We start from the raw sequence: 27,049 nt of genomic DNA on the forward strand, positions 1-27,049 counted from the left end.
CCTCTTACTCTCCCTCTGTTTCTTTAAATTATAAAGATTACACATTTTTCCCTTCTATTTTGTATAAAATAGCAATAGCAAACAAAATAGCAAACAAATAGTAGACATTCTTCTAAATCCCTGAAATAGGTAGGCAAAGCAAACTTTAATGACACACGAGTATAAAAAAAGAGTGAGTTTCAAAAGTATTGGGACAGTGATCATTTTTTGGGGGGCTCTTCACTCCAGCACTTTGGATTTGAAATGATACAATAAAGTGCCGACTGTCCGGTTTAATTTGAGGGTATTTTCATCCATATCGGGTGAACCGTTTAGAAATTACCGCACCTTTTGTACATAGTCCCCCCATTTTAGGAGACCTAAAGTATTGGGACAAATTCACTTATATGTGTATTAAAGTAGTCAAAAGTGTAGTTAGTATTTGGTCGCATATTCCTAGCACGCAATGATTACATCAAGCTTGTGACTCTTGAAACTTTTTGGATGCATTTGCTGTTTGTTTTGGTTGTGTTTATGATTATTTTGTGCTCAATTGAAATGAATGCGTTTAATTACTTCTGCGTTATGAACTAGACACGGACACGAATGATCCATTGGTAGCTTGTTGTTACCAAGTATTGGTGCTAACCGTGTGTTTATAGGATGCTAGCATGCTAGTTAGCTAGTTAGCTACGGCGTCATAGGACACGGTGCACTAGGTGGGTTTTCACGGAAGAATACTGTACCAAGTTATCTAGCGGAATAAACTAAGTTTGAGCCTATTCCTGGAAACATTGAACCACTGTAGTTTACATCAATTATAATTTCTAGTGGTAGCTAGAAAAGTTATATTTTAGCGTTTTAGTGTTTCAGTGAATTGTTAGTGAGGGAGGCCCTGCTCTCTCGCTTCCCCAGTTGTTTAGTTCATTTTCATGCCAATCTCCTTTGCATTAGCGTAGCCTCTCCTGTAGCCTATCAACTTTGTGTCGGTCTATCCCTGTCCTCTCCTCTATGCACAGGCCATACAAACGCTTCACATCGCGTGGCCGCTGCCACTCTAACCTGGTGGTCCCAGCGCGCACGACCCACGTGGAGTTCCAGGTCTCCGGCAGCCTCTGGAACTGCCGGTCTGCGGCCAACAAGGCAGAGTTCATCTCAGCCTATGCTACCCTCCAGTCCCTCGACTTCTTGGCGCTGACGGAAACATGGATTACCACAGAAAACACTGCTACTCCTACTGCTCTCTCCTCGTCCGACCACGTGTTCTCGCACACCCCGAGAGCATCTGGTCAGCGGGGTGGTGGCACTGGAATCCTCATCTCTCCCAAGTGGACATTCTCCCTTTCTCCCCTGACCCATCTGTCTATCTCCTCCTTTGAATTCCATGCTGTCACAATCACTAGCCCATTCAAGCTTAACATCCTTACCATTTATCAACCTCCAGGTTCCCTTGGAGAGTTCATCAATGAGCTTGACGCCTTGATAAGTTCCTTTCCTGAGGATGGCTCACCCCTCACAGTTCTGGGTGACTTTAACCTCCCTACGTCTACCTTTGACTCATTTCTCTCTGCCTTCTTCTTTCCACTCCTCTCCTCTTTTGACCTCACCCTCTCACCGTCCCCCCCTACTCACAAGGCAGGCAATAAACTTGACCTCATCTTCACTAGATGCTGTTCTTCTACTAATCTCACTGCAACTCCCCTCCAAGTCTCCGATCACTACCTTGTATCCTTTTCCCTCTCGCTCTCCTCCAACACTACTCACTCTGCCCCTACTCAGATGGTATTGCACCGTCGCAACCTTCGCTCTCTCTCTCCTGCTACTCTCTCCTCTTCCATCCTATCATCTCTTCCCTCTGCTCAATCCTTCTCCAACAAATCTCCTGATTCTGCCTCCTCAACCCTCCTCCCTTTCTGCATCCTTTGACTCTCTATGTCCCCTATCCTCCCGACCGGCTCGGTCCTCCCCTCCTGCTCCGTGGCTTGACGACTCATTGCGAGCTCACAGAACAGGGCTCCGGGCAGCCGAGCGGAAATGGAGGAAAACTAGCCTCCCTGCGGACCTGGCATCTTTTCACTCCCTCCTCTCCACATTTTCCTCCTCTGTTTCTGCTGCTAAAGCCACTTTCTACCCCTCTAAATTCCAAGCATCTGCCTCTAACCCAAAGAAGCTCTTTGCCACCTTCTCCTCCCTCCTGAATCCTCCTCCCCCTCCCCCCCTCCTCCCTCTCTGCGGATGACTTCGTCAACCATTTTGAAAAGAAGGTCGCCGACATCCGATCCTCATTTGTTAAGTCAAACAACACCGCTGGTCCTGCTCACATTGCCCTACCCTATGCTTTGACCTCTTTCTCCCCTCTCTCTCCAGATGAAATCTTCCGTCTTGTGACGGCCGGCCGCCCAACAACCTGCCCGCTTGACCCTATCCCCTCCTCTCTTCTCCAGACCATTTCCGGAGACCTTCTCCCTTACCTCACCTCGCTCATCAACTCATCCTTGACCGCTGGCTACGTCCCTTCCGTCTTCAAGAGAGCGAGAGTTGCACCCCTTCTCAAAAAACCTACACTCGATCCCTCCGATGTCAACAACTACAGACCAGTATCCCTTCTTTCTTTTCTCTCCAAAACTCTTGAACGTACCGTCCTTGGCCAGCTCTCTTGCTATCTCTCTCAGAATGACCTTCTCGATCTAAATCAGTCAGGTTTCAAGGCTGGTCATTCAACTGAGACTGCTCTTCTCTGTGTCACGGAGGCTCTCCGCACTGCTAAAGCTAACTCTCTCTCCTCTGCTCTCATCCTTCTAGACCTATCTGCTGCCTTTGATTCTGTGAACCATCAGATCCTCCTCTCCACCCTCTCCGAGTTGGGTATCTCCGGCGCGGCTCACTCTTGGATTGCGTCCTACCTGACAGGTCGCTCCTACCAGGTGGCGTGGCGTGAATCCGTCTCCGCACCACGTGCTCTCATCACTGGTGTCCCCCAGGGCTCAGTTCTAGGCCCTCTCCTATTCTCGCTATACACCAAGTCACTTGGCTCTGTCATATCCTCACATGGTCTCTCCTATCATTGCTACGCAGACGACACACAATTAATCTTCTCCTTTCCCCCTTCTGATAACCAGGTGGCGAATCGCATCTCTGCATGTCTGGCAGACATATCAGTGTGGATGACGGATCACCACCTCAAGCTGAACCTCGGCAAGACGGAGCTGCTCTTCCTCCCGGGGAAGGACTGCCCGTTCCATGATCTCGCCATCACGGTTGACAACTCCATTGTGTCCTCCTCCCAGAGTGCTAAGAGCCTTGGCGTGACCCTGGACAACACCCTGTCATTCTCCGCTAACATCAAGGCGGTGACCCGATCCTGTAGGTTCATGCTATACAACATTCGCAGAGTACGACCCTGCCTTACACAGGAAGCAGCGCAGGTCCTAATCCAGGCACTTGTCATCTCCCGTCTGGATTACTGCAACTCCCTGTTGGCGGGGCTCCCTGCCTGTGCCATTAAACCCCTACAACTCATCCAGAACGCCGCAGCCCGTCTGGTGTTCAACCTTCCCAAGTTCTCTCACGTCAACCCGCTCCTCCGCACACTCCACTGGCTTCCAGTTGAAGCTCGCATCTGCTACAAGACCATGGTGCTTGCCTACGGAGCTGTGAGGGGAACGGCACCTCCGTACCTTCAGGCTCTGATCAGGCCCTACACCCAAACAAGGGCACTGCGTTCATCCACCTCTGGCCTGCTGGCCCCCCTACCTCTGCGGAAGCACAGTTCCCACTCAGCCCAGTCAAAACTGTTCGCTGCCCTGGCACCCCAATGGTGGAACAAGCTCCCTCACGACGCCAGGACAGCGGAGTCAATCACCACCTTCCGTAGACACCTGAAACCCCACCTCTTTAAGAAATACCTGGGATAGGATATAGTAATCCTTCTAACCCCCCCCCCCCCCAAAAAAAAGATATAGATGTACTATTGTAAAGTGGTTGTTCCACTGGATATCATAAGGTGAATGCACCAATTTGTAAGTCGCTCTGGATAAGAGCGTCTGCTAAATGACGTAAATGTAAATGTAAATGAATGCTAAATAATGTATTGTGTCATTTTGGGGTCACTTTTATTGTAAATAATAATATATGTCTCTAAACACTTCTACATTAATGTGGATACTACCATGATTACGGATAGTCCTGAATGAATCGTGAGTAAGGATGATTTAGAAAGTTACAGACGCACAAATATCATACCCCCCAAAAAATGCTAACCTCCCCTCTTATTGTCATGATGTGAGAAGTTAGCATGTCTTGGGGGTATGCTATTTGTGCGTCTGTAACTTCTTACTCATCATTATTCACGATTCATTCATGACTATCCTGGTAGCATCCACAATAATGTATAAGAGAGGATCTGACAGTTGTAAGCAATATGGAGAAACTTCTACCTCGACTATCAGAAGGCAATGTAGAGCTATTGCCATATTACTAACACCTTTCAAATTGTCGTAAATCTCCACAAGTGCATGGAGTGTAGGGTCTTGGGGTCGATTTTAGATTGGGCTACTGTTCTGTCTCTGATGCACCTCAATGACGTACTTTTTGGCGCCGGAAAAGGAATGGTAAAGAAAGAGAGGGGGCGGGATTTCTTTCATCTGCCTGACCGTTGTTTGCTTCACACAATAATCAGAAAAACAACACCAAAGATTCCTTCCAAAAGCAAATGCGTAAAACGTTTACGGATAAAAGTTGGATTTTATATTAAAAAGGTAAAAAATAAAGGTCCAGGAGATTGAGGTAAGAGAAAGATTTCACAAAGCCTTGCAATTAACTTATTATCTAGCTCTAGCTTAATAGCTAGCTAGCTAAGCTAACGTTAGCCAGGTGCACTATTGCTGCAATGATCTCGCCTAGGTTTTGTTCTAATTCAGCATTGCCAGTCATTGAAAGTAAATTATATAGCTATCTAATATCAAACGCAATTGTCTGTCCTTAATTTTGAATGTCTAATTTAACGTTTTAAACGTTTGGAAGAGCACACTTGTCAGTCCATGTTCCCTCCTGTCTGCATCCCTTTCGGTCATCGAACATGTTGTTGAAAGGACAGCCGGCCTCCTACCGCTAATGACAATTTCACACATTGCATTCGCTAGCTAAGAATAGATAAGAACTGCAACCAAATACAGCAAGATATAGCTTTAGCAGTTATGGCCAGTTAATTTATAGATTAGATTAGAACGTGATAACTGGGTAGGGGTCTATTGAGGTCAAATGTCTGCTACCGAGAATAGAGATTTCTAGGTAATAAAATTGCTTTGCAATTGTTATGGTATATATTTTCATATAAGAAAGAAAAAAGTATTATTTGACAGTACTGTAAGATATTGATTGACATCTGTGTTTTGTGCAGAGGGCATGGATGCAGGTGATGACCAGAACACGGGCTCTACCAATGGGAATGCTCCGTCTGTTGGGAACTCCCGCCCTCCCCAGATCGCCCACATGTCTCTGTATGAGAGGCAAGCTGTGCAGGTGATAAAAAAAAAAAAAATGTTTGAGGCCTTCTGCATGAATCATTATCTTTGACAATAGGGCGACTGTCTGCACTGAATGTTGAACTACTAGCCTTGTCTAGGAATGACCAGTCAAGAAGAGCATGTGCATACTGGAGGTTTGCTGGTATCAAATCCTAGATGCCATTGCCTGCAGTTGTGCCGTGGAGCAAGGCACATAACCCCCCCCCCCCCCCACAACAACAGCTCCCCGGGCGCCCAGTGTCGCAGCCCCCCACACCTCTCCAAAAAATACCTGTATGTGTGTCTTTAGTGGTTGGGTTAAAAGCGGAAGTCAGATTTCGCTTGGACCTTGTGTGTATTTGAACAATAAAGTGATGTTAATCTTAATGAATATGATGTTGAGGATGATGGTGGTGATTTGTACACTCTAGGCCCTTCAGGCGCTGCAGAGACAGCCGAACGCAGCCCAGTACTTCCAGCAGCTCATGCTGCAGCAGCAAATCAACAGTGCCCAGCAGCTTCACAACCTGGCTGCTGTGCAACAGGTAATAATAACACAATAATAACGGGTAGCACAACAGCTAATAACATAATGAAAGGTAACAGAACAGGTAATAAAACAATAACAGATACCGTAATTTCCGGACTATTGAGCGCACCCACTGAATTTAAAAAATATATTATTTTGAACATAAATAAGCCGCAACACCTCAGCCGTCTGCTCTCTATGTGTTGACCCAGTCTTCGAGCTCATTTTCAAGTTCGGGCCATCTGCTTTTCTTCCCTCTGAAAGCTTTAGTTGTCTTTTTGCACTGAGTCAATTCCTCACGCTGCTGTTTCCAACGTCTTATCATCGACTCATTAAGACCAAGCTCCCGTGCAGCAGCTCTATTTCCTTTTCCAACAGCCAGATCAATCGCCTTCAACTTGAAAGCTGCATCATATGCATTTCTCCGTGTCTTTGCCATGATGAGGGTGACAAAATAACTACTGTAATCAGAATGATGGGAAGTTTGAGAGCGCTCGATTTAATCTAAACAGTAAACAAAAAAGTTGTTTGACCTTAACCCGTTCGGCAATTTCATTGGTCTAATGAAAGCTTCATGCCACCAAAAAACTGAGCACGTCACAGAATGTGTTTTTTTGGAGAGAAAAAATTTGAAAGCGGGAAAAATCCATATATTAGCCGCGTCATTGTTTAAGCCGCGAGGTTCAAAGCGTGGGAAAAAAGTTGTGGCTTATAGTCCGGAAATTACGGTAATAACACTAATGGGTAACACAACAGCTAATAACGCAATAATAACAGGTAATAACACAATTGCAGGTAACACAACAAGTAATAACACTATTATACCATGGCATTGTTGAATAGTTGTTTCTGATGGGCTTGAATGGCATTCTAGAGCATGCATTATTGCCCTATAACACACGGTAGAATTCAATGGCTATAGTTCATTCTTGCATGTTCTGTTTGAGCTTCTTTTGAAAGCAAAAGTTAAACTGAAAACATTGGTATTGTTGAATTTGATGTTCATAGCAGCAAGCTAGGTATGACATTTTGGTTAGCTAAACTAGCAAGTCTGTTTGTTTACTAAGACAACTGTAGCTATCAAGTAAACTTGCTAGCTACTTCAGTAGATGTTAAGCACATTTCTACCAGCAAATTAACAAATTTCTACCGGCAAATGTGTTCAATTATAGCCATGGTATAAAAGGGATAATCAACTCGGCACTTTGCGTTCTCTGGAAAATAATGCAACCCCGTGGAACGTCACTTCCACTTCGCTAGCGCGTCGTGGAACACACCTTGCACGTCATTCATTATTTTCCATAGAACACATAGCCCCTTGTTGATTATCCCTTACATAACAGGTAATAACACAATAACAGGTAATAACACAATAACACTAAGCAGAGGAATGCACTGCACTGTCACAATGTTCAAAGTTTTTACTTTCTCTTGACCTCTTTCATTTTGTGTTTTTCTCTAAGGCCACCCTTGCTGCTAGTCGCCAGTCCAACTCTCCCAACCACAGTGTGTCCCAAGCAACCACCACTGTAAGTTTCACAGTCAATAATTCAAATAAAACGTGGCAAGCATTGTTATCCTTAATTGCAGTTTCTTAGCTTTCTTTGAGATTCCTGACATATGGCAGCATCAACATTTTCCCTCTTGTCACAGGTCAATCTGAGCACCACCTCTGGGGGAGGGACCATGTCCAATCCCCGCCCCCTCGGCCCTGCCACATCAGTGACATCATCAGCGCTCAGCCAATCAGTGCTGCTGGGTGGGAACTCAGCCGGACAGGGCCAGATGTACCTGAGAGTGAGTTGAACGAGGAGAAGACTGATGTTTTTGTCAATTGAGAAGGAGCCTCTTTATATTCAATAACCTCTGACCTATGAGCCCACAGGTCAACCGCTCCCTCAGGGCACCCCTCGCAGCCTCCCAGCTCATCTTCATGCCTGGTGGCACAGCAACGGCTGCCGTAGCGACAGTTGCACAGCAACAGCCTCAGCAACAACAGCAGCAACAGGAAGTCCCTCCCATCTCCAATGCCCAATCCGACAATGACCAGGTAGTGACCACTTCCTGTTGTGAGAAGCATTTTCTTTTTTTCAGTCAACAGTTGTCTCTGCAGTTAAGATTTTGCACAGATAATATTGTTTCTAATTGTTTGCCTTATTTTCTCTCTCCCTCTACTTACTCTCTCAGGTGCAAAACCTGGCTCTCCACTGTATCTCCACTCCCAGAGTGGCCGCAGTGAAGACGGAGTTTCCAGACAGGAGAGACGCAGGTGAAAGGACTGATCTTTGCCTCCAATATGCAGACACAATTCTCTATCAGTTTGTGTGCCACTAAGATACAAAGAACTGTTTCTCTCATTCTAACTTTAAACATGCTTTAAACTCCCTTTATCAGCCAACTTTTCTCTTAGTCAACAACAACAACAGCATCCTCAGCAGCAGCAGTTCTCTCAGAACACCCAGCAGCAGATACAACCCCAGCAGCAACAAATGGCCACCAAACTGACTAGCTACACTCATCCCACTGCCACTGCTTTCCCCAGTATGAATGTCAAGACTGGAAACCAGCTGAATATGACCCCAACCTCTGCCACCTCAGTTCCCACCTCCCCCTCTCCCACGCTCCCTCTCTCCCAGCTCCTCCTCTCCCCCTCAGGCCTTTGTCAGGCCCAGGCGGTAACCACGGTTACCCCTGCTGCCACGGTGACGCACATCCTAGTCCCCACCTCTAACGTTCCTACCTCCTCTCAGGGCTACCCCATAGGTTCAGTCGCCCCCAAAACTAACGTCAACACCCAGACCTTGGTGGTGCAGCCACTGCAGCAGTCCAACACTAACATGGACAAGGTGAGCCACAGCTCTGGCCCTGTGCACATACAGCCCAAAACTTCACAGGGTCACCGCCTACCTGTCCAGCTGCCCCCACGCCACCCTCCACCTATCCTCCCGGCTCCGCCCAACACGGGGGGCCACCACCCGCCCCATGTCCCAGTCCAGCTGGTGGGAGCTAGGCAGGGCTCAGTAGGAAACTCCCAGGCTTTGGCACAGGCCCGAAGCTGCTGCCCCCAGGACAACGGCATCGCTATAGCCTCTACTGGAGGGAACACCACGGTAACCCTCTTAGAAACTAAAAGAGTTGGGATGTGTGTGTCTGTGTGTGTGTTAATCAAAACTTGACTCTTCCTGTTGCATTAGGCAAAGCCTGCAATTGGCTCATTGAAGAGGAAGTCGGAAACTGATGCAACCAATGAGATGGCAGTCGAACCTTCCCAACATTGCTGTCCACCAATGAGAGATTCTGCCCCTCCTCTATCTCCCGCCCCCACGTTGGACTCAGGTAAGATGTCTGAAGATATACTGTATGTTCTTGTTTAGTTGAATCCTATCTAAGGTTGGGGATTGCTTGATACAAGGATTTAGGGTTAAGATGTAAAACACAGCATGATTCATATTTGGTAAATTCAGGTTTGTTTTTTTAATCAATAGTGTAAATTCGTGTTTGTTTTTTGAATGAATAGTGTAAATTCCCAAACTCTTGACATTTCACCCACACTCTTTTCTACCCTGGTTCCCTCACTTCCTCTCGCTCTCTTTCTCCAGCTCCTAAAGCGGTGCCAGCCTTCTCCTCTCCCCCCACCCTGTCTCTGCCCCTGTCTTGGGGGGTGGGGGGTCAGGGAGACAGAGCCCCTCTGCCCCAGGCGGTGGTCAAACCTCAGGTCCTCACCCACCTCATAGAGGGTTTTGTCATCCAGGAGGGAGCTGAGCCTTTCCCTGTGAGTTCACATACCTGGCTAGCACCTAGCTACCTGCTTACCACGGATCAGGAGAGGAGCTGTGGTTTTGTTTGCACAGAACTTTGCTTTAGGGCCAGAAATTATCCTTCTCTAACACCCAAACTTGACATTAATTGACAGGTGACTGGGCCAGTGAAGGAGCCTCTAGCCATGGGTGTTCAACAGGCTGACAATGGAGGCCCTGCAGGTTAGTGGGTGGTATATTTTCTACCTTCCTTAAAGAATACACTCCATAACAGCTGACTGATGCACTAGCCTTTTAAAAAATGTGATTCTGCCTCTGGATCAGAGATCCAGTTGTCTGTGAGAGGTTGCAGTACTATAGCTTGATTCTGCCTCTGATCCAGTTGTCTGTGAGAGGTTGCAGTACTATAGCTTGATTCTGCCTCTGATCCAGTTGTCTGTGAGATGTTGCAGTACTATAGCTTGATTCTGCCTCTGATCCAGTTGTCTGTGAGAGGTTGCAGTACTATAGCTTGATTCTGCCTCTGATCCAGTTGTCTGTGAGATGTTGCAGTACTATAGCTTGATTCTGCCTCTGATCCAGTTGTCTGTGAGATGTTGCAGTACTATAGTTTGATTCTGCCTCTGATCCAGTTGTCTGTGAGATGTTGCAGTACTATAGCTTGATTCTGCCTCTGATCCAGTTGTCTGTGAGAGGTTGCAGTACTATAGCTTGATTCTGCCTCTGATCCAGTTGTCTGTGAGATGTTGCAGTACTATAGCTTGATTCTGCCTCTGATCCAGTTGTCTGTGAGATGTTGCAGTACTATAGCTTGATTCTGCCTCTGATCCAGTTGTCTGTGAGATGTTGCAGTACTATAGCTTGATGCTGTACAGTAGTTGTCATCCCTAGCATAGGAGGCTGGTGGGAGGAGCTATAAGAGGACGGGCTCATTGTAATGTGTTTGACAACGTTCCATTTATTCCATTCCAGCCATTATAATGAGCCCGTCCTCCTATAGCTCCTCCCACCAGCCTCCTCTGACCCCTAGTCATCTCTGTACTAACAGTCTGACTCTCTCCTCACCAGTGTTGAAGTGTGAGTACTGTGAGAGCTTGGCTCCAGCCAGCCAGTTCAGGGGCTCCAAGAGGTTCTGCTCCAAGACCTGCGCTAAGAGGTACCCTAGCCATCTCACCTGTCTTCTCACTATGCAGCCAACAGTATTGACTCCTTGTTATTACCTGCTTTGTCCACTCTCCTCCAGATACAATGTGAGCTGCAGTCACCACTTCCAGGTCAGTAGGGGGCGAGCTTCTGCACGGCCGCCTGGTCCTCCCGTTCCCCCAGACAGCATCGTCAGACGCAGGGGTCCTCGCAGGAGTAGCTCGGAGGTCGCCTGCGCTAAAATAGCCGGCAGACATTTGCCTGTCAAGGAGGTAAAGTGGATGTTTCTGATCCATGAAAGAGTCAATGCAATAGAAATGTTGTTGTTTACTCTCCTCCTGTTTCAAGATTGAATGTCACATACACATGTACAGTGAAATGAGTTTCTAACCAGCTCTAACCCCAACACTGCAGTAATCAATAACAATGTAATACTAAAAATAACAAGGTACAACTGAAACACACCAGATAGAAAAATAAGAAGAACAATATAAAGTAAGTAAGCATACTATACTGAACAAAAATATAAACGCAACATGTAAAGTGTTGGTCCCATGTTTCATGAGCTGAAATAAAAGATCCCAGAAAATGTCCATACGCTCAAAAAGCTTATTTCTCTCAAATGTTGTGCACAAATTTGTTTACATAATTGTTAGTGAGCATTTCTCCTTTGCCAAGATAATCCATACACCTGACAGGTGTGGCATATCAAGATGCTGATTAAACAGCATGATCACCTTGTGCTTGGGACAATATAAAGCCAATCTAAAATGTGCAGTGTTGTCACACAACACAATAGATGTCACATGTTTTGAGGGAGCGTGCAATTGGCATGCTGATTGTAGAAATGTCCACCAGAACTGTGGCCAGAGAATTTAATATTAATCTTTCTACCATAAACCGCCTCCAACGTTGTTTTAGAGAATTTGGCAGTACGTCCAACCGGCCTCACAACCGCAGTCCACATGGTGTCAAGTGGGCGAGTGGTTAGCTGATGCCAATGTTGTGAACAGAGTGCCCCATGGTGGCGGTGGGGTTATGGTATGGGAAGGTATAAGCTACGGACAATAAACACAATTGCATTTTATTGATGGCAATTTGAATTCACAAAAATACAGTGACGAGACCCTTTTTTTTCTTTCATCTGTGACCAAAAGATGCGTATCTGTACTCCCAGTAGGGAAATCCATAGATTAGGCCCTAATGAAGTTATTTCAATTGACTGATTTCCTCATATGAACTGTAACTCAGTAAAATCAATGAAATTGTTGCATGTTGTGTTTATATTTTTGTTCAATATGTATGTGTAATACATGCATGCATACATACAGGGTCAGTTCCAGTACCATATTTAAACTGTGCAGGCCTACATGTATGACGCTCTTCTCTCTATGATTGGCTGTAGTGTCGTTCTGAGTCCAGTCGCTCTGAGGATGTGTCCAGCTGTGACGGGGAGGAGGAGGAGGAGGAAGAAGATTCCCCATCACTCTCCCCTAGCTCCTCCCTCTCCTGCCCTAGGCCCGCCCACTGCGATCCCCATTTGGACGACTCGGCTCAAGGCAGCCTCCCATTGGACGAGGCCAACTTTCTGTCTGGGAGCCCCGCCCATTGGGGTGTGGAGGAGGTCTGCAGGTTCATCTCTTCACTACAAGGTCAGTACTCATTCATTAACAGTCAGTGAAGTAAACAATGAATAAAGAGTCTTCATAGTAGGGGAATCTGTAATAATGGAACCCATGGCCAACTGGTCAATTAGATCAGGGTTTCCCAAACTGGGTCCTGGGTCTGCGTTTTGGGTTTTTCCCTAGCACTACACAGCTGATTCAAAGCTTGATGATGAGTTGCTTATTTGAATCAGCTTTGTAGTGCTAGGGCAAAAAACAAAATGTGCACCCGGGGGGTGCTCAAGGACTCAGTTTGGGTAACCCTGAATTAGATCAGAGAAACCCAACAATTCTGGTTTGTTCCATAACCCACGCCAATGTGTATTTTAGGTTGATGTTCATTGCTAGTGAGCAGTCCCTTTTCATAGCGTATTCACTCTCTCTCCCCTCCCAGGTTGTGAGGACCTGGCAGCCCAGTTCCTGTCCCAGGAGATTGACGGACAGGCTCTGCTGCTACTCAGAGAAGAACACCTAATCTCCACCATGAACATCAAACTAGGACCCGCCCTCAAGATCTGTGCCTTCATCAACAGCCTACGAGACTGACGGGGGAGGGAGGGAGGAGGAAGAAGAGGGGTTCCATTGAACTTCAAACTGGGACCCACACTAGACTTGCATTAGTGACGTTTAAGCCTGAGACCAAGACTGAAAGGGAGGGGAAAATGGGGGTTGATTTTAACCATAAACATCAATCATTTTAGAAATGAGATAAAGGGGGTTGAATATAGGTAAGAAGGGAAATAATTAGGATATGCTTTGACTTTCCTGGACATTGAATGTGAAAAGAAATCTGTTAGTTATGAGTGAGAGGTGAGCATGGGCATCTGATAGTCAGTCTTTAGTGTTCCTGTTTGTGAGGTAAACTGACAAAGTGTGTGTGTGTGTCTGTGTCTGTCAGGAGAAACATATACTCATGTGACACTGCAAATGTGCTCACCTACAGTAACCGTGGCTAGCTAGCTAGGACAGTTCAAGTTGCCTTTTTCTACATTTCAGCGGTGCTATAACCATAGTGTTATTATTGAAAATGGTCCATTTCACTTTACTTTTCTTTTTACAAAGTGGATTTGTAATGTTAATGTAGATGTCAGTCCAGCCAGGCTCTAATCAAGTGTATGAAAGGACATTAAAGAGCTTTAATTAACATTTTTTTTTTTTTATTTCACCAGATACGACTCTGTTTTATAGCTTTGATCTTTTGTACTACAATCAAAGTTATTATTTTGGTGTGGAAGTTTTTCATGGAGAGGATGTAGTGAGTATTAGTAACTGACTGAACTACCTGAATATGGGTATTTGTCCTGAGAGGAGAGATACTGTGTGCAGTACTACCATTAAACACCTGTTACTGGAACTATGCTCTTTAGCTCTGAGTGTTGTTTGTATATGGCTGCTACAGATTCAGGGCTATTCAATGCCGGTCCTGGAGGGCTGAAACACTTCTGTTTTTTTGTTTCTACTTGGTAGTTAATTGCACTCACCTGGTGTCCCAGGTCTGAACCAGTCCCTTATTAGGAGAGGATGAAAACTAGAAATGTTTCAGCCCTCCGGGACCGGAATTACACTGGACAAAAATATAAACACAACGTAAAGTCTAGGTCCCATGTTTCATGAGCTGAAATAGAAGATCCCAGAAATGTTCCGTAGGCACAAAAAGCTTATTTCTCAAATTTTGTGGACAAATGTGTTTATTTCCCTGTTAGTGAGCATTTCTCCTTTGCCAAGATAATCCATCCACCTGACAGGTGAGGCATATTAATAAACTGATTAAAGAGCATGATCGTTACACAGGTTTGCCTTGTGCTGGGGACAATAAAAAGCCACTAAAATGTGCAGTTTTGTAGCACAACACAATGCCACAGACGTCTCAAGTTTTGAGGGAGCGTGCCATTGGCATGCTGACTGCAGGAATGTCCACCAGAGCTGTTAGCAAAACATGTTATGTTAATTTCTATACCATAAACCGCCTCCAATGTCATTTTAGAGAATTTGGCAGTACGTCCATCCGGACTCACAACCGCAGACCATGTGTATGGTATTGTGTGGGTGAGCGGTTTGCTAATGTCAACATTGTGGCGGTGGGGTTATGGTATGAGCAGGCATAAACTATGGGCAACAAACACAATTGCATTTTATCGATTGGCAATTTGAATGCACAAAAATACAGCGATGAGATCCTGAGGCCCATTGTGAGGCCCATTTTTAAAAAAGTTATCTGTAACCAGTAAATCCATATCTGTATTCCCCGTCAATTGAAATCCATAAATTAGGGCCTAATGAATTTATTTAAATGGACTGATTTCCTCATATGAACTGTTTTTGTTCAGTATAATTAGCCCTGACTCTATAGCGGCATTTCAATGACTTGTAGGGTTCTCACTGCGCAATGATACAATCATTCAAGGCCAAACTCCTATAACACCTGGCTTGTAGAAAAGCATTAAGTAGAAGTTGAAAAAAATGACTAAAGAATTCAAAAGACAAAAATGTTTGGGAGCCACTGGAACAGAGTACTGCTGACCAATTCAGATGAGAAAAAGCATCAGTGTGAATGGTTTTAATTGACATTGGTAAACTTCTACATTGATTCACATTGTGGAGAGTGTGCAAATAATGTGAGTTCAGTTTGTGCTTATTTACAGTAGAACATCAACCACTGAACTCTGACCTTCCATATAGCTTGTACCAAATGTCCCACTCAGGTCATTTACCAAAGAACAAAAATTGTCACAGTTCCGGTCTCCATGGATTTAGCAGCTGGGTCTGGTCTGCTAAATTTCATTAACTGTTTATGAACCAGAAAAAAGGAGTGACAGATTTCGCTTCCTCTTCCGGGAGGTTTCATGATCACATGACCTGACCAGAACAAACTTGAGGCGCAACCAGGGTCCCGAGTTTTTCCGCAGGAGAATTAAACTCCGGCCTTACTTATGAGACAGACGTATTTAAAGCTAGAATCATTAATTAGTTGCTACATATATTTTTGGACTTAAAATGATAAATGAAGTGTAACAAAACAACTTATAAACACCTTATACATCTCTTATGAAGCCTGGTGTCTCCACCCATGTGTTCTTTCAGTCCCTCAAATCACAACAAAAATAATGATTATTAGTCATATATTATTACTCCTATTACACAATAATTTTGAAGACAAGATCTGTAAACCTTCATAAACAGCAGGGATGGGCAACTCCAGTCCTCGGGAGCCGGAGTGGTGTCACACTTTTCCCCATCCCTAGCAAACACAGGTGATTAAATGAAATGCATTCTAAACTGAAAATCATGATTAGTTGATTATTGGAGTCAGGTGTGTTAGCTGGGGCTAGGACACAAGTGCGGCACCAATCAGGCCCCTGAGGACTGGAGTTGCCCATCCCTGATATACAATATATACACTACCGTTCAAAAGTTTGGGGTCACATAGAAATGTCCATGTTTTTTGTCCATTAAAATAACATCAAATTGATCATAAATACAGTGTAGACATTGTTAATGTTGTAAATGACTATTGTAGCTGGAAACGGCAGATTTTTTATGGAATATCTACATAGGCGTACAGAGGCCCATTATCAACCATCACTCCTGTGTTTCAATGGTGTTAGCTAATCCAAGTTTATAATTTTAAAAGGCTAATTGATTATTAGAAAACCCTTTTGCAATTATGTTAGCACAGCTGAAAACTGTTGTACTAATTAAAGAAGCAATAAAACTGGCCTTCTTTAGACTAGTTGAGTATCTGGAGCATCAGCATTTGTGGGTTCGATTACAGGCTCAAAATGGCCAGAAACAAAGAACTTTCTTCTGAAACTCATCAGTCTATTCTTGTTCTGAGAAATTAAGGCTATTCCATGTGAGAAATTGCCAAGAAACTGAAGATCTCGTACAACGCTGTGTACTACTCCCTTCACAGAACAGCGCAAACTGGCTCTAACCAGAATAGAAAGAGGAGTGGGAGGCCCCGGTGCACAACTGAGCAAGGGGACAAGTACATTAGAGTGTCTAGTTTGAGAAACAGACGCCTCACAAGTCCTCAACTGGCAGCTTCATTAAATAGTACCCGCAAAACACCAGTCTCAACGTGTTTCATTAAATAGTACCCGCAAAACACCAGTCTCAAAGTGAAGAGGCGACTCCAGGATGCTGGCCTTCTAGGCAGAGTTGCAAAGAAAATGCCATATCTCAGACTGGCCAATAAAAATAAAAGATTAAGATAGGAAAAGAACACTGGACAGAGGAAGATTGGAAAAAAGTGACAGACGAATCTAAGTTTGAGGTGTTTGGATCACAAAGAAGAACATTCGTGAGACGCAGAAAAAATGTAAAGATGCTGGAGGAGTGCTTGACGCCATCTGTCAAGCATGGTGGAGGCAATGTGATGGTCTGGGGGTTCTTTGGTGGTGGTAAAGTGGGAGATTTGTACAGGGTAAAAGGGATCTTGAAGAAGAAAGGCTATCACTCCATTTTGCAACGCCATGTCATACGCTGTGGATGGCGCTTAAATGGAGCCAATTCCCACCTACAACAGGACAATGACCCAAAGCACAGCTCCAAACTATGCTATAACTATTTAGGGAAGACGCAGTCATCTGGTATTCTGTCTATAATGGAGTGGCCAGCACAGTCACCAACCCTATTGAGCTGTTGTAGGAGCAGCTTGACCGCATGGTACGTAAGAAGTCCCCATCAAGCCAAACCAAATTGTGGGAGGTGCTTCAGGAAGCATGGGGTGAAATCTCTTCAGATTACCTCAACAAATTGACAACTAGAATGCCAAAGGTCTGCAAGGCTGTAATTGCTGCAAATTGAGGATTCTTTGACGAAAGCAAAGTTTGATGGACACAATTATTATTTCAATGAAAAATCATTATTTATAACCTTGTCAACGTCTTGACTATATTTCCTATTCATTTTGCAACTCATCTCATTTATGTTTTCATAGAAAACAAGGAAATGTTTAAGTGACCCCAAACTTTTGAACGGTAGTGTACATCAGTGGAGCCTGCTGAGGGGAGGACGTCTCATAATAATGACTGGAATGGAGTGGAACAGCTGGAATTGAGTGAATGGAATGGTATCAAACACATGAAATTGATAGCATTCCATTCACTCCATTCTGGCAATTATTATGAGCCGTCCTCCCCTCAGCAGGCTCTACTGGTATACACAATCAACTACAAACTGAAGTTGACTCAACGATTGTATCTGTTCAAGTATACCTATCTTAAGTCTATGGTACAAATGAAGGGGACTGAAAAAGGGGACTGAAAAAGGGCAGAAGGAAGTGAATATCTTTCAGTAATGAATGGAGGCATACATATATAAACATCCACCGTCATCCCTCAGCATAGTGCATTTCGTTGGCCGGCACAGCCGCCACTCAGAAAACAGTGTAGCTGTTGGACTCCCCATATCCAGCCTCTTGCAGGTACTGCTCGATGTTGATTGGCTCAGGCACCTTGAGGACTTTGTCGTTGGCACTCTTCTCTCCTGATTGGAGCTTACGGTCGACCTCGGCCAATGTGGCGCGATCTTGCTCCTTCCATTGGCAGCAGGCCTTGATGATGGAGTACCTGTGAGAAGGGTGGACATGGTTACGGGGGAATAGAGGCATATTTCCATCATAAAGATAGAGGGCAGAGAACATTGTATCTGTCTGTCCCATTATGGCATCTGTGAGACCATTGGCAGCGTCATTGAGGCATCTCCATTTTGAACTAGTCAATTTTCTTCTTCTACTACTTCTATGAGTTGGTAAACAAACTGAAAGGGTGCATACTGCCACCTAGAGTGTGTTGTTTGAACAGGTATAAAGCCAAGGTTTGTGATTTACTGCCACCTGCAATTATGGAATGTTTGCTCACAAGCACGGGTGAAAGTAAAATTAATTTCTTCCTGGTACGGGACCTTCTATAAGCGTGTGCATAAATAATTGTATGTATGAGCTTAATCATTAATTACATATAGAATCCCTATTCATTTAATAGGATCTCTGTGGGCCTAGTACTAAAGATTTGTCAATTAACTTTTACAATGTATTACCTTTTATTGTGGCATTAACACAACCAGTCATGATGTTTTCATCTGATTGTCAAACAATCACTTCAAAGGGCTCCTTTACTAGGCTACCCAGGCACGTGAATCTGTTACACCACACCCCACTAAGTGTAATGACATTAGGCAATAAATTACGCGTCCACTGCTGTCCGCGCTCGTCCCGGTGTCGGACACTCATCGCTGCCTTGCCAAATTTCAGTGTTCTCGTCGAACAACATTGCATTTTGGAGCGTAGGCTATACCACCCGTGTTCAAGTCAGTTCACAAATTTTTCATAACTCTGACTTTCGGTAATGATTTAAAGTGGTGGAATAGCCTACAGTTTTGTCATTTTGCTTGAATTGTTGCGATAGGCTCATTCGTGTTTTACGGTGTACCTCAACTATTTATTTTGCCGGGACGCTGTACCGCCTTACTTTCACTCCTGCTCACAGGTATATTTTATTTGCCGATCTCTCCTGAAGACCTGGATGGAATTATGTGACCCTTCCTTAACCCATAGGAAGCCCCATCCATTTGACTACTTCAAAATGGTGAAATTCCTCAATGGTGCTGCCCATACTAAAACAGGCTTTTAGGCACTAGATTCCTCTATCTATCTCTTTGATCTCGGTCTAAAGCCCCCTCTCCTGGCAATAACGCAGTAATAATAGTGATGTATAATGGATAGTTACAGTGAGTTGGAGCAGTTGGCTGGCTTTCTCAGCGTTTTCCCTCTCTGGTGAAACTGTAGAAGCTCGTTGACGGAGATATCTGAAAACGGAGCATCACCTGAGAGAGGGAGAAAGAGCGAAAGAGGGGAGAGAAGGAAAGGTTAATGACACAAATTAGAGGTTGTAGCTCAGAGAAAGAGATTATGTCAGAATGAATAAGAGTGGTTGTTATGTGTATCATTGGCCAAAAGGGGCACTCAAAGTGAGAAGAAAAGATTTCATGTAACTCACCCAAGGTCGCCATTTCAAACAACAAGATGCCAAACGACCAGCTAGTGTGAGAAAGACAAACATGTATCAGTGTATTTTGCATATCTTGAGAATTGATTGAAATGTCAGCAAAGACTAAGTAGGGTAACTCACACGTCACTGCTATGATTGGCAGGCCTCCTAGCCAATAGCTCAGGGGCCTGCCATTTCTTCAAGCCGGGAACTTCAGTCTGAGTAGCTCCCTGGGTATTCCTGGTGTAGACCCCGCCCAGTCCCCACAGCTTGGCCGTCAGCTCCCGGCTGACCAATACACTGTGAGCACGGACGTTGCCATGAAGAAGGTCTCGGTTGTGGAGGAACTCCTGATTGGATGACAGGGGATAACGTGAGGTCAAAGGTCAGAGGTTAAAGCTGTGGGACAATGTCATATCTCAACATTAGTAAATTATTGCCTTTCATTAAATTAGTCTCTAAAGTCCACAGTGACTTCGTCCTCTTGTTTCCTTTCCCTCTTCTGTACATAATACACAGGACAGGTGCAGTACACTAACATACAGGAAACCTACCATGGTACATAATACACAGGACAGGTGCAGTACACTAACATACAGGAAACCTACCATGGTACATAATACACAGGACAGGTGCAGTACACTAACATACAGGAAACCGACCATGGTACATAATACACAGGACAGGTGCAGTACACTAACATACAGGAAACCTACCATGGTACCTAATACACAGGACAGGTGTAGTACACTGACATACAGGAAACCTACCATGGTACATAATACACAGGACAGGTGCAGTACACTAACATACAGGAAACCTACCATGGTACATAATACACAGGACAGGTGCAGTACACTAACATACAGGAAACCTACCATGGTACATAATACACAGGACAGGTGCAGTACACTAACATAGAGGAAACCTACCATGGAATTCAGCTGACCAAATCAATGCAGAGAAGGAAAATACATAAGCACAGGAAGCCACTGTGGAAAATACATAAGCACGGGAAGCCACTGTGGAAAATACATAAGCACAGGAAGCCACTGTGGAAAATGCATAAGCACAGGAAGCCACTGTTGAAAATACATAGGCACAGGAAGCCACTGTGGAAAATACTTAAGCACAGGAAGCCACTGTGGAAAATACTTAAGCACAGGAAGCCACTGTGGAAAATACATAAGCACAGGAAGCCACTGTGGACTTTTGAGACACAGCACACACATCTTTCAAGATCCTTTCAGATCCTAATTATGGAAAAGCAAACAAGGTAAAGAGATAATGTTAGTAGTAGACAATGAGGAGGTCAGGATGGGGCATGTTCATGTTTTGATGGTTTGACCACAGGGCAGGTTCATGGTTTGATGGTTTGAACATGGGGCATGTTCATGGTTTAAACATGTTGATTTCTGTGGCAGAAACACATTAAGCCAACATATTACCATAGTTTACTCACCAGAGCAGAGGCTACCTGTTTGGCCATGGTAAATATACGTCTTTCTGTGATCTCACATGGAGGGTCCACGCCCACACCATCCTGACATAACACACAAAGAGAATCAATTTATAACCAAAATCACAAACAGCTCCTAATTTGACTATAAATAATGGGCTTGTAGAGACAATGCCTCATGGGTAATGTGGTTCCTACCTGTCTGCACCGCCACAGGAAGCTGAGCAGATCTCTGTTCTCTAGCTCTTCAACAACGGTAACTAGGGGCACACGCAGAGAGACCACACCCAGGAGCTCCGGCAGGAAGGGGTGTGGCCCCAACTGAGACAAGAAGGAAGCAAAGCCCAGGAAGTTGTGCCTCTCTGTGGCGCTCGCAGAGTCTGAGGGATAGGAGGAGAGGAAGATGAAATTGCCTGCCAACATGCTGTGCGAAAATGGCCTTTCAAAGCCTTTGATAAACAACTGCTATGGCTGAACATATTTTGTCTGTATCTCAAAGCCTTGAAGCAGACTTGCTGTAACAGTTGGTAATTACATTTCTGAAAGGGAGGTCAGAGAAACAGGTTGTAGAGAGCAATTGCTGTAATTATGGTGGTGATTGTCTAACAATCCACAAGCATCAGTCACTAGGGAAGAAACTGCCTAATGACGCTGTGCCCCCATTCAATGGCAGGGGAAAGGTTCTTTACAGTGGCTGTTTCCTCACTTTTTGACCATGCTGGAAAAGATTAAAGTACCATGCTTTGACAACAAATTCTACTTTACACTAATGTCAACCCTAACTTTAACCCTTATACTAACCCTAAGTAGTTCTGACTATATCACCACTTTGGAATGCTAATACACTGCTTATAAGCCATTATTAAATAGCTTGTTTCAGTAGTAGCTGTTTTTCATCCTCTCACCTTTGAGCACTCGGAGCACAGCGTTCCTGTTGTCCATGCGGGCCCTGTAGAGGGAGACAGCCTTGTCAGAGCGCAGGGAGAAGGCTGTGGGCAGCGAGGCCACTAGGTTGAAGGACTCTGGCAGCCTCTGGCGAGGCAGCTCCCTGGGCTGGACCATAGGGGTGAAGGAAGGTGTCAACGCCTGGGGCAGGGGGCTGGACAGGGAGGATGGGATGAAGGTCTTGTTTGGGGGGATAGGGGGGAGAGAAGGAGTCCTCATGGAGAAGGAGAGATGGTTGGAGGAGGGGTGGGAGTGAGTTGGGGAGAAGGTAGAGTAGGAGGGGGCATCGAGAGCAATAGTCTCATGTTCCAGCGGGTTGATACCCAGGGGAGCTGCGGAGTGGGAGGGGAGGACGAATAGAGAGAGGAGGGGGAGAGGACAGAGAGGGAAGAGAGAGAAGAAGAGGTTATTGCCTGAAGTTTAGAAGTAGATAGCTACAGTATAATAACAGGTTTGATTATGTTCATTACTAGCCTGTGCAAATAGAATAAGAGCCTATGTTGTTGACTTACACAGAAACATACACACTCATTACCTCAAATTACCTACAGTATTTCACTATGAAAACAGTCTTTCAAAGTTACATCCTTGAGCACAAATATAAACACATACACACACACTCACCATCAATGCCGTGCAGTTGTCTTCTGGAGCGCTGTGATCTGGACGTGGCCACAGTGTTCTGTGGTCGGATACGATCCACCTTCTCAGGATAGTACCGTAGCAGGATGATGAAGACCAGCATGACCAGGAAGCTAGCCAATAGGAGGATGGGCACAATGATCACTTCTTGCTCGTACACACGGATATCTGAGGAACAGACGTGAGCATTAAGACAACGAAGAGAGATAACTGTGTGTGTGTGTGTGTGTGTGTGTGTGTGTGTGTGTGTGTGTGTGTGTGTGTGTGTGTGTGTGTGTGTGTGTGTGTGTGTGTGTGTGTGTGTGTGTGTGTGTGTGTAACACTTACTACAGATGGTGTCTTCCGGTTTACAGCGGGAGTCTGCTTCTGACAATGAAGACATTCTAACAACAAAGCAAGGCAAAGTGGGTAAAACATGAGGCCTTGTAGGTTACAACATTGTACAGTACAGGTCAAAAGTTTGGACACCTACTCATTCAATGGTTTTTCTTTATTTTACTATTTTCAACATTGTAGAATAATAGTGAAGACTTCAAAACTATGAAATAACACATATGGAATCATGTAGTAACCAAAAAAGTGTTAAACAAATCAAAATATATTTTATATTTGAGATTCTTCAAAGTAGCCACCCTTTGCCTTGATGACAGCTTTTCACACCCTTGGCATTCTTTCAACCGGCTTCAAGAACAACAGTCCATCATTACTTTAAGACATGAAGGTCAGTCAATCCTGAAAATGTCAAGAACTTTGAAAGTTTCTTCAAGTGCAGTCGCAAAAACCATCTAGCGCTATGATGAAACTGGCTCTCATGAGGACCACCACAGGAAAGGAAGACCCAGAGTTACCTCTGCTGCAGAGGATAAGTTCATTAGAGTTACCAGCCTCAGAAATTGCAGCCCAAATAAATGCTTCAGAGTTCAAGTAACAGACACATCTCAACATCAACTATTCAGAGGAGACAGTGTGAATCAGGCCTTCATAGTTGAATTGCTACTAAACCACTACTAAAGGACACCAATAAGAAGAAGAGACTTGCTTGGCCTAAGAAACACGAGCAATGGACATTAGACCGGTGGAAATCTGTCCTGTGGTCTGATGAGTCCAAATTTGAGATTTTTGGTTCTAACCGCCGTGTCTTTGTGAGATGCAGAGTAGGTGAACGGATGATCTCCGCATGTGTGGTTCCCACCATGAAGCATGGAGGAGGAGGTGTGATAGTGCTTTGCTGGTGACACTGTCAGTGATTTATTTAGAATTCAAGGCACACTTAACCAGCATGGCTACCACAGCATTCGGCAGTGATACACCATCCCATCTGGTTTGCGCTTAGTGGGACTATCATTTGTTTTTGAACAGGACAATGACCCAAAACACACCACCAGGCTGCGTAAGGGCTATTTGACCAAGAAAGAGAGTGATGGAGTGCTAAATCCGAAAACCTGGCCTCCACAATCACCCGACCTAACCCAATTGAAATGGTTTGGGATGAGTTGGACCGCAGAGTGAAGAAAAAGCAGCCAACAAGTGCTCAGCAACTCCTTCAAGACTGTTGGAAAACCATTCCTCATGAAGCCCGTTGAGAGAATGCCAAGAGTGTGCAAAGCTGTCATCAAGGCAAAGGGTGGCTACTTTGAAGAATCTCAAATATAAAATATATTTTGATTTGTTTAACAGTTTTTTGGTTACTACATGATTCCATGTGTGATTTCAACGTTTTTTTGTCTTTACTATTATTCTACAATGTAGAAAATAGTCAAAATAAAGAAAAACCCTTGAATGAGTAGGTGTGTCCAAACATGTACTGTATGTCAAGATGTGACATTACATTTCTTGATCACAGTGCATAACCAATGTAATTGATGAAATGGTTGACATTGAGTCCTTTTTTTAGACCTTCCCAGAGGAAATGTGGTGAGATTTCCCACATTTCCTTTGTCTTGAACTTTCACATTTCAACCGAGTCATGTTGCTTCTGATATGCTGTACGAATCGCTGGTTCAATCAGGTTTAAAACAAGGTTTCAGTGGCAGACAGCTCAGTGCCTAGGGGAAGAATATTCACGTAACACATCCTCTGTTTCTTTTTTTCCCATGATGAAAGGTCACACTTACACACATAACCTGCTTAAACATTAAAACACAACAACGGATGAATCACATGAATGATGAACAACATCATCCTCACATGATGACCAGCAATAGTGAGTTTCAGATCCTCTGTTTATAGTGGACTAACTAGATCAGATCCTGTGATGTGAATTAAGACTGAAATTGGACTTCTGTTTTAACCCAACGCCTCCTCCAAAAGACAAACGAGACAGATGTTTCACCTTGTTGGCTCCAGGATTTGAATAAGCGACCTTTCGGTTACTGTCCTGAATACTGGAGCCAACAAGGCAAAAAATCTGTCACTGTGCCCTTGAGCAAGGCACTTAACCCTAATTGCTCCAGGATCGCTGTTCAATGGTGACCTTGGCCGTGACCCCACTCCCCACGGGTGTTTCAGGGGGAGTTGGGATATGAAGAAACACATTTCCATTACACACTTGTGTAAAAGGACAAATATAAGCACCCCCCAAATTATTATTATTATTATTACATACATATACAGGCTGGAGAGGTTGAAGCCGTGGGCTGCCACACTGGTCGCCCGTGGTGCAGTTGTTGTGGGAGAATGAATTGTATAATGACCATGGTAGATATATCATATCATTACTCTCATCTCTTTGAGCCCATCAAGATTCACCTCAGCGCAGACCTTATCCAATCATATCCTAATCAGTATAAGCAGATGTCTGGGTTTAGAGTGAACTGAGACAAGGCTAGCAGGAACCTCAGAGATTCTCACAATCTGAGTCGTGCTTAGACACTAATACAACTTGTGATTATCATACACACACACACACACACACACACACACACACACACACACACACACACACACACACACACACACACACACACACACACACACACACACACACACACACACACACACACACACACACACACACACACACACACACACACACACACACTCACCTCCAATTTATTCAGAAATTGTACTATAACTTTAAGGAAACCAATTCTCTCTCTTTGTCCTGTCAAGTCTTTCTATTCTGCTCTCTCAACTTCCCCTCCTCGTTTCACTCTCAAATACACAGCTCATTGTAGCTGTGAATGCAAACGATATGCCCAAGCTTCACAACAAAAGGGCACAACCTGGTATGAAGCATCACATTGCAGCACCAATGCACATCTGTACACCTACGTGGCACAGCATTTGGGGCTTCTGCCTGGTTTGCCATTAACACATCACTACTGTTTTACTATAGGCCAACTACGAAAATGGGTCTCCCAGTTACACAAGGAAACTAAATCTCCCTAATCACCTGTTTGTGTCAGTGCAGTGATTACTTAACTTGTCCAGCTGCATTTTTTTATACCAGGTAAAGCACAATGACACACACCCATAGACAAACCGGTAAAACACACTCAGCAGAGGAACACAAACAAGCTATCGCGTATATACAGTATACAGTAATGGAAACAACATCTAGTTCAGAGAAATCATTATAAAACAATCACATAGACAAAGTAAATACACAGTGTAGTCATCTCACCTCTCTCCCTGTGTGTGTGCCTCAGACCTTGAGAAAGAAACCTTAATAATCCAGTGATATAATCCTTTGCCCTTTCCGTCACAGAAACCAACACATATCATACATTTTCCCTGTTGTGTGTCAGTGTGTGTAGTCCAGGGTTAGTGTCGTGGTTTCTCCAGGGATTACTGTTGTGTGTCAGTGTGTGTAGTCCAGGGTTAGTGTCGTGGTTTCTCCAGAGATTACTGTTGTGTGTCAGTGTGTGTAGTCCAGGGTTAGTGTCGTGGTTTCTCCAGAGATTACTGTTGTGTGGCTCTGTGTTTGTCTAAGTCACACGTTCAGTGTTGTCTCAACCCCGCCCTCTTCACCTGCACTACATCCATCTTTCTCTCCCACCGTTTCTCACTCCGTTTCCTCCCCCTCTCCCCTTTTTCCTCATCCAGGGAGTCTATCGTAATGTTGTTACACCAGTTTAGTGGATTTATTTCTCTCCCTCTGTAGAAATTATTTCCCTCCTTATTCTGTCTTGACCTGTCAAACTCTCGTTGTGTTTGCTAGCCCTTATTTCCCTCCTTATTCTGTCTTGACCTGTCAAACTCTCGTTGTGTTTGCTAACCCTTTGCCATCTCTCTTTTGACCTGGGGAAACAGGTTCTTCCACTTCTTTCCAGTCTATTTTCTGTCCTCTTCCTTTTGTTTCACATATCTGGCATTTTCTCTCACCCTAGCTGGCAACTAATGTTCCTGAAGCCTTGCTTGTCCTTAAATATGAATGTCAGGTTTCTTTCTGTGGCAGTAAAAATTATTAGTGAAAAGACAGTCATCTATCTA

General features: G+C 44.5%; 2 protein-coding genes across 3 annotated transcripts; one reads left to right on the top strand and one right to left on the bottom strand.

Annotated features, from left to right (window-relative positions):
- The first annotated feature begins 4,584 nt into the window (after positions 1 to 4,584).
- Positions 4,585 to 13,931, top strand: LOC106576792 (polyhomeotic-like protein 1). 2 transcript variants are annotated; one of them, XM_014154205.3, is made up of 15 exons: positions 4,585 to 4,764; positions 5,378 to 5,499; positions 5,915 to 6,028; positions 7,476 to 7,541; positions 7,666 to 7,809; positions 7,898 to 8,062; positions 8,200 to 8,281; positions 8,407 to 9,122; positions 9,207 to 9,348; positions 9,612 to 9,784; positions 9,926 to 9,992; positions 10,839 to 10,926; positions 11,014 to 11,185; positions 12,319 to 12,565; positions 12,972 to 13,931. In XM_014154205.3, exons 2-15 carry the CDS (start codon positions 5,383 to 5,385, stop codon positions 13,121 to 13,123), a joined length of 2,445 nt encoding a protein of 814 aa, XP_014009680.1. In that variant the 5' UTR covers positions 4,585 to 4,764; positions 5,378 to 5,382; the 3' UTR covers positions 13,124 to 13,931. The 2 variants fall into 2 exon arrangements, with proteins under 2 accessions (XP_014009680.1, XP_014009690.1); XM_014154215.3 differs by having other exon boundaries at positions 4,586 to 4,736.
- Positions 13,932 to 15,119: 1,188 nt separating this feature from the next.
- LOC106576787 (tyrosine-protein kinase STYK1) lies at positions 15,120 to 27,002 on the bottom strand. Its single transcript, XM_014154192.3, has 10 exons — positions 26,241 to 27,002; positions 22,943 to 22,998; positions 22,598 to 22,783; positions 21,934 to 22,305; positions 21,227 to 21,408; positions 21,032 to 21,112; positions 19,711 to 19,919; positions 19,579 to 19,619; positions 19,309 to 19,405; positions 15,120 to 18,150 (listed from the first exon to the last, which is right to left on the bottom strand). Exons 1-10 carry the CDS (start codon positions 26,339 to 26,341, stop codon positions 17,958 to 17,960), a joined length of 1,518 nt encoding a protein of 505 aa, XP_014009667.3. The 5' UTR covers positions 26,342 to 27,002; the 3' UTR covers positions 15,120 to 17,957.
- Positions 27,003 to 27,049: the final 47 nt, after the last annotated feature.

This window comes from Salmo salar, chromosome 02 (genome assembly GCF_965601325.2).
Source record: "Salmo salar chromosome 02, fSalSal1, whole genome shotgun sequence".
In the NCBI taxonomy this organism is placed as follows: domain Eukaryota; kingdom Metazoa; phylum Chordata; class Actinopteri; order Salmoniformes; family Salmonidae; genus Salmo; species Salmo salar.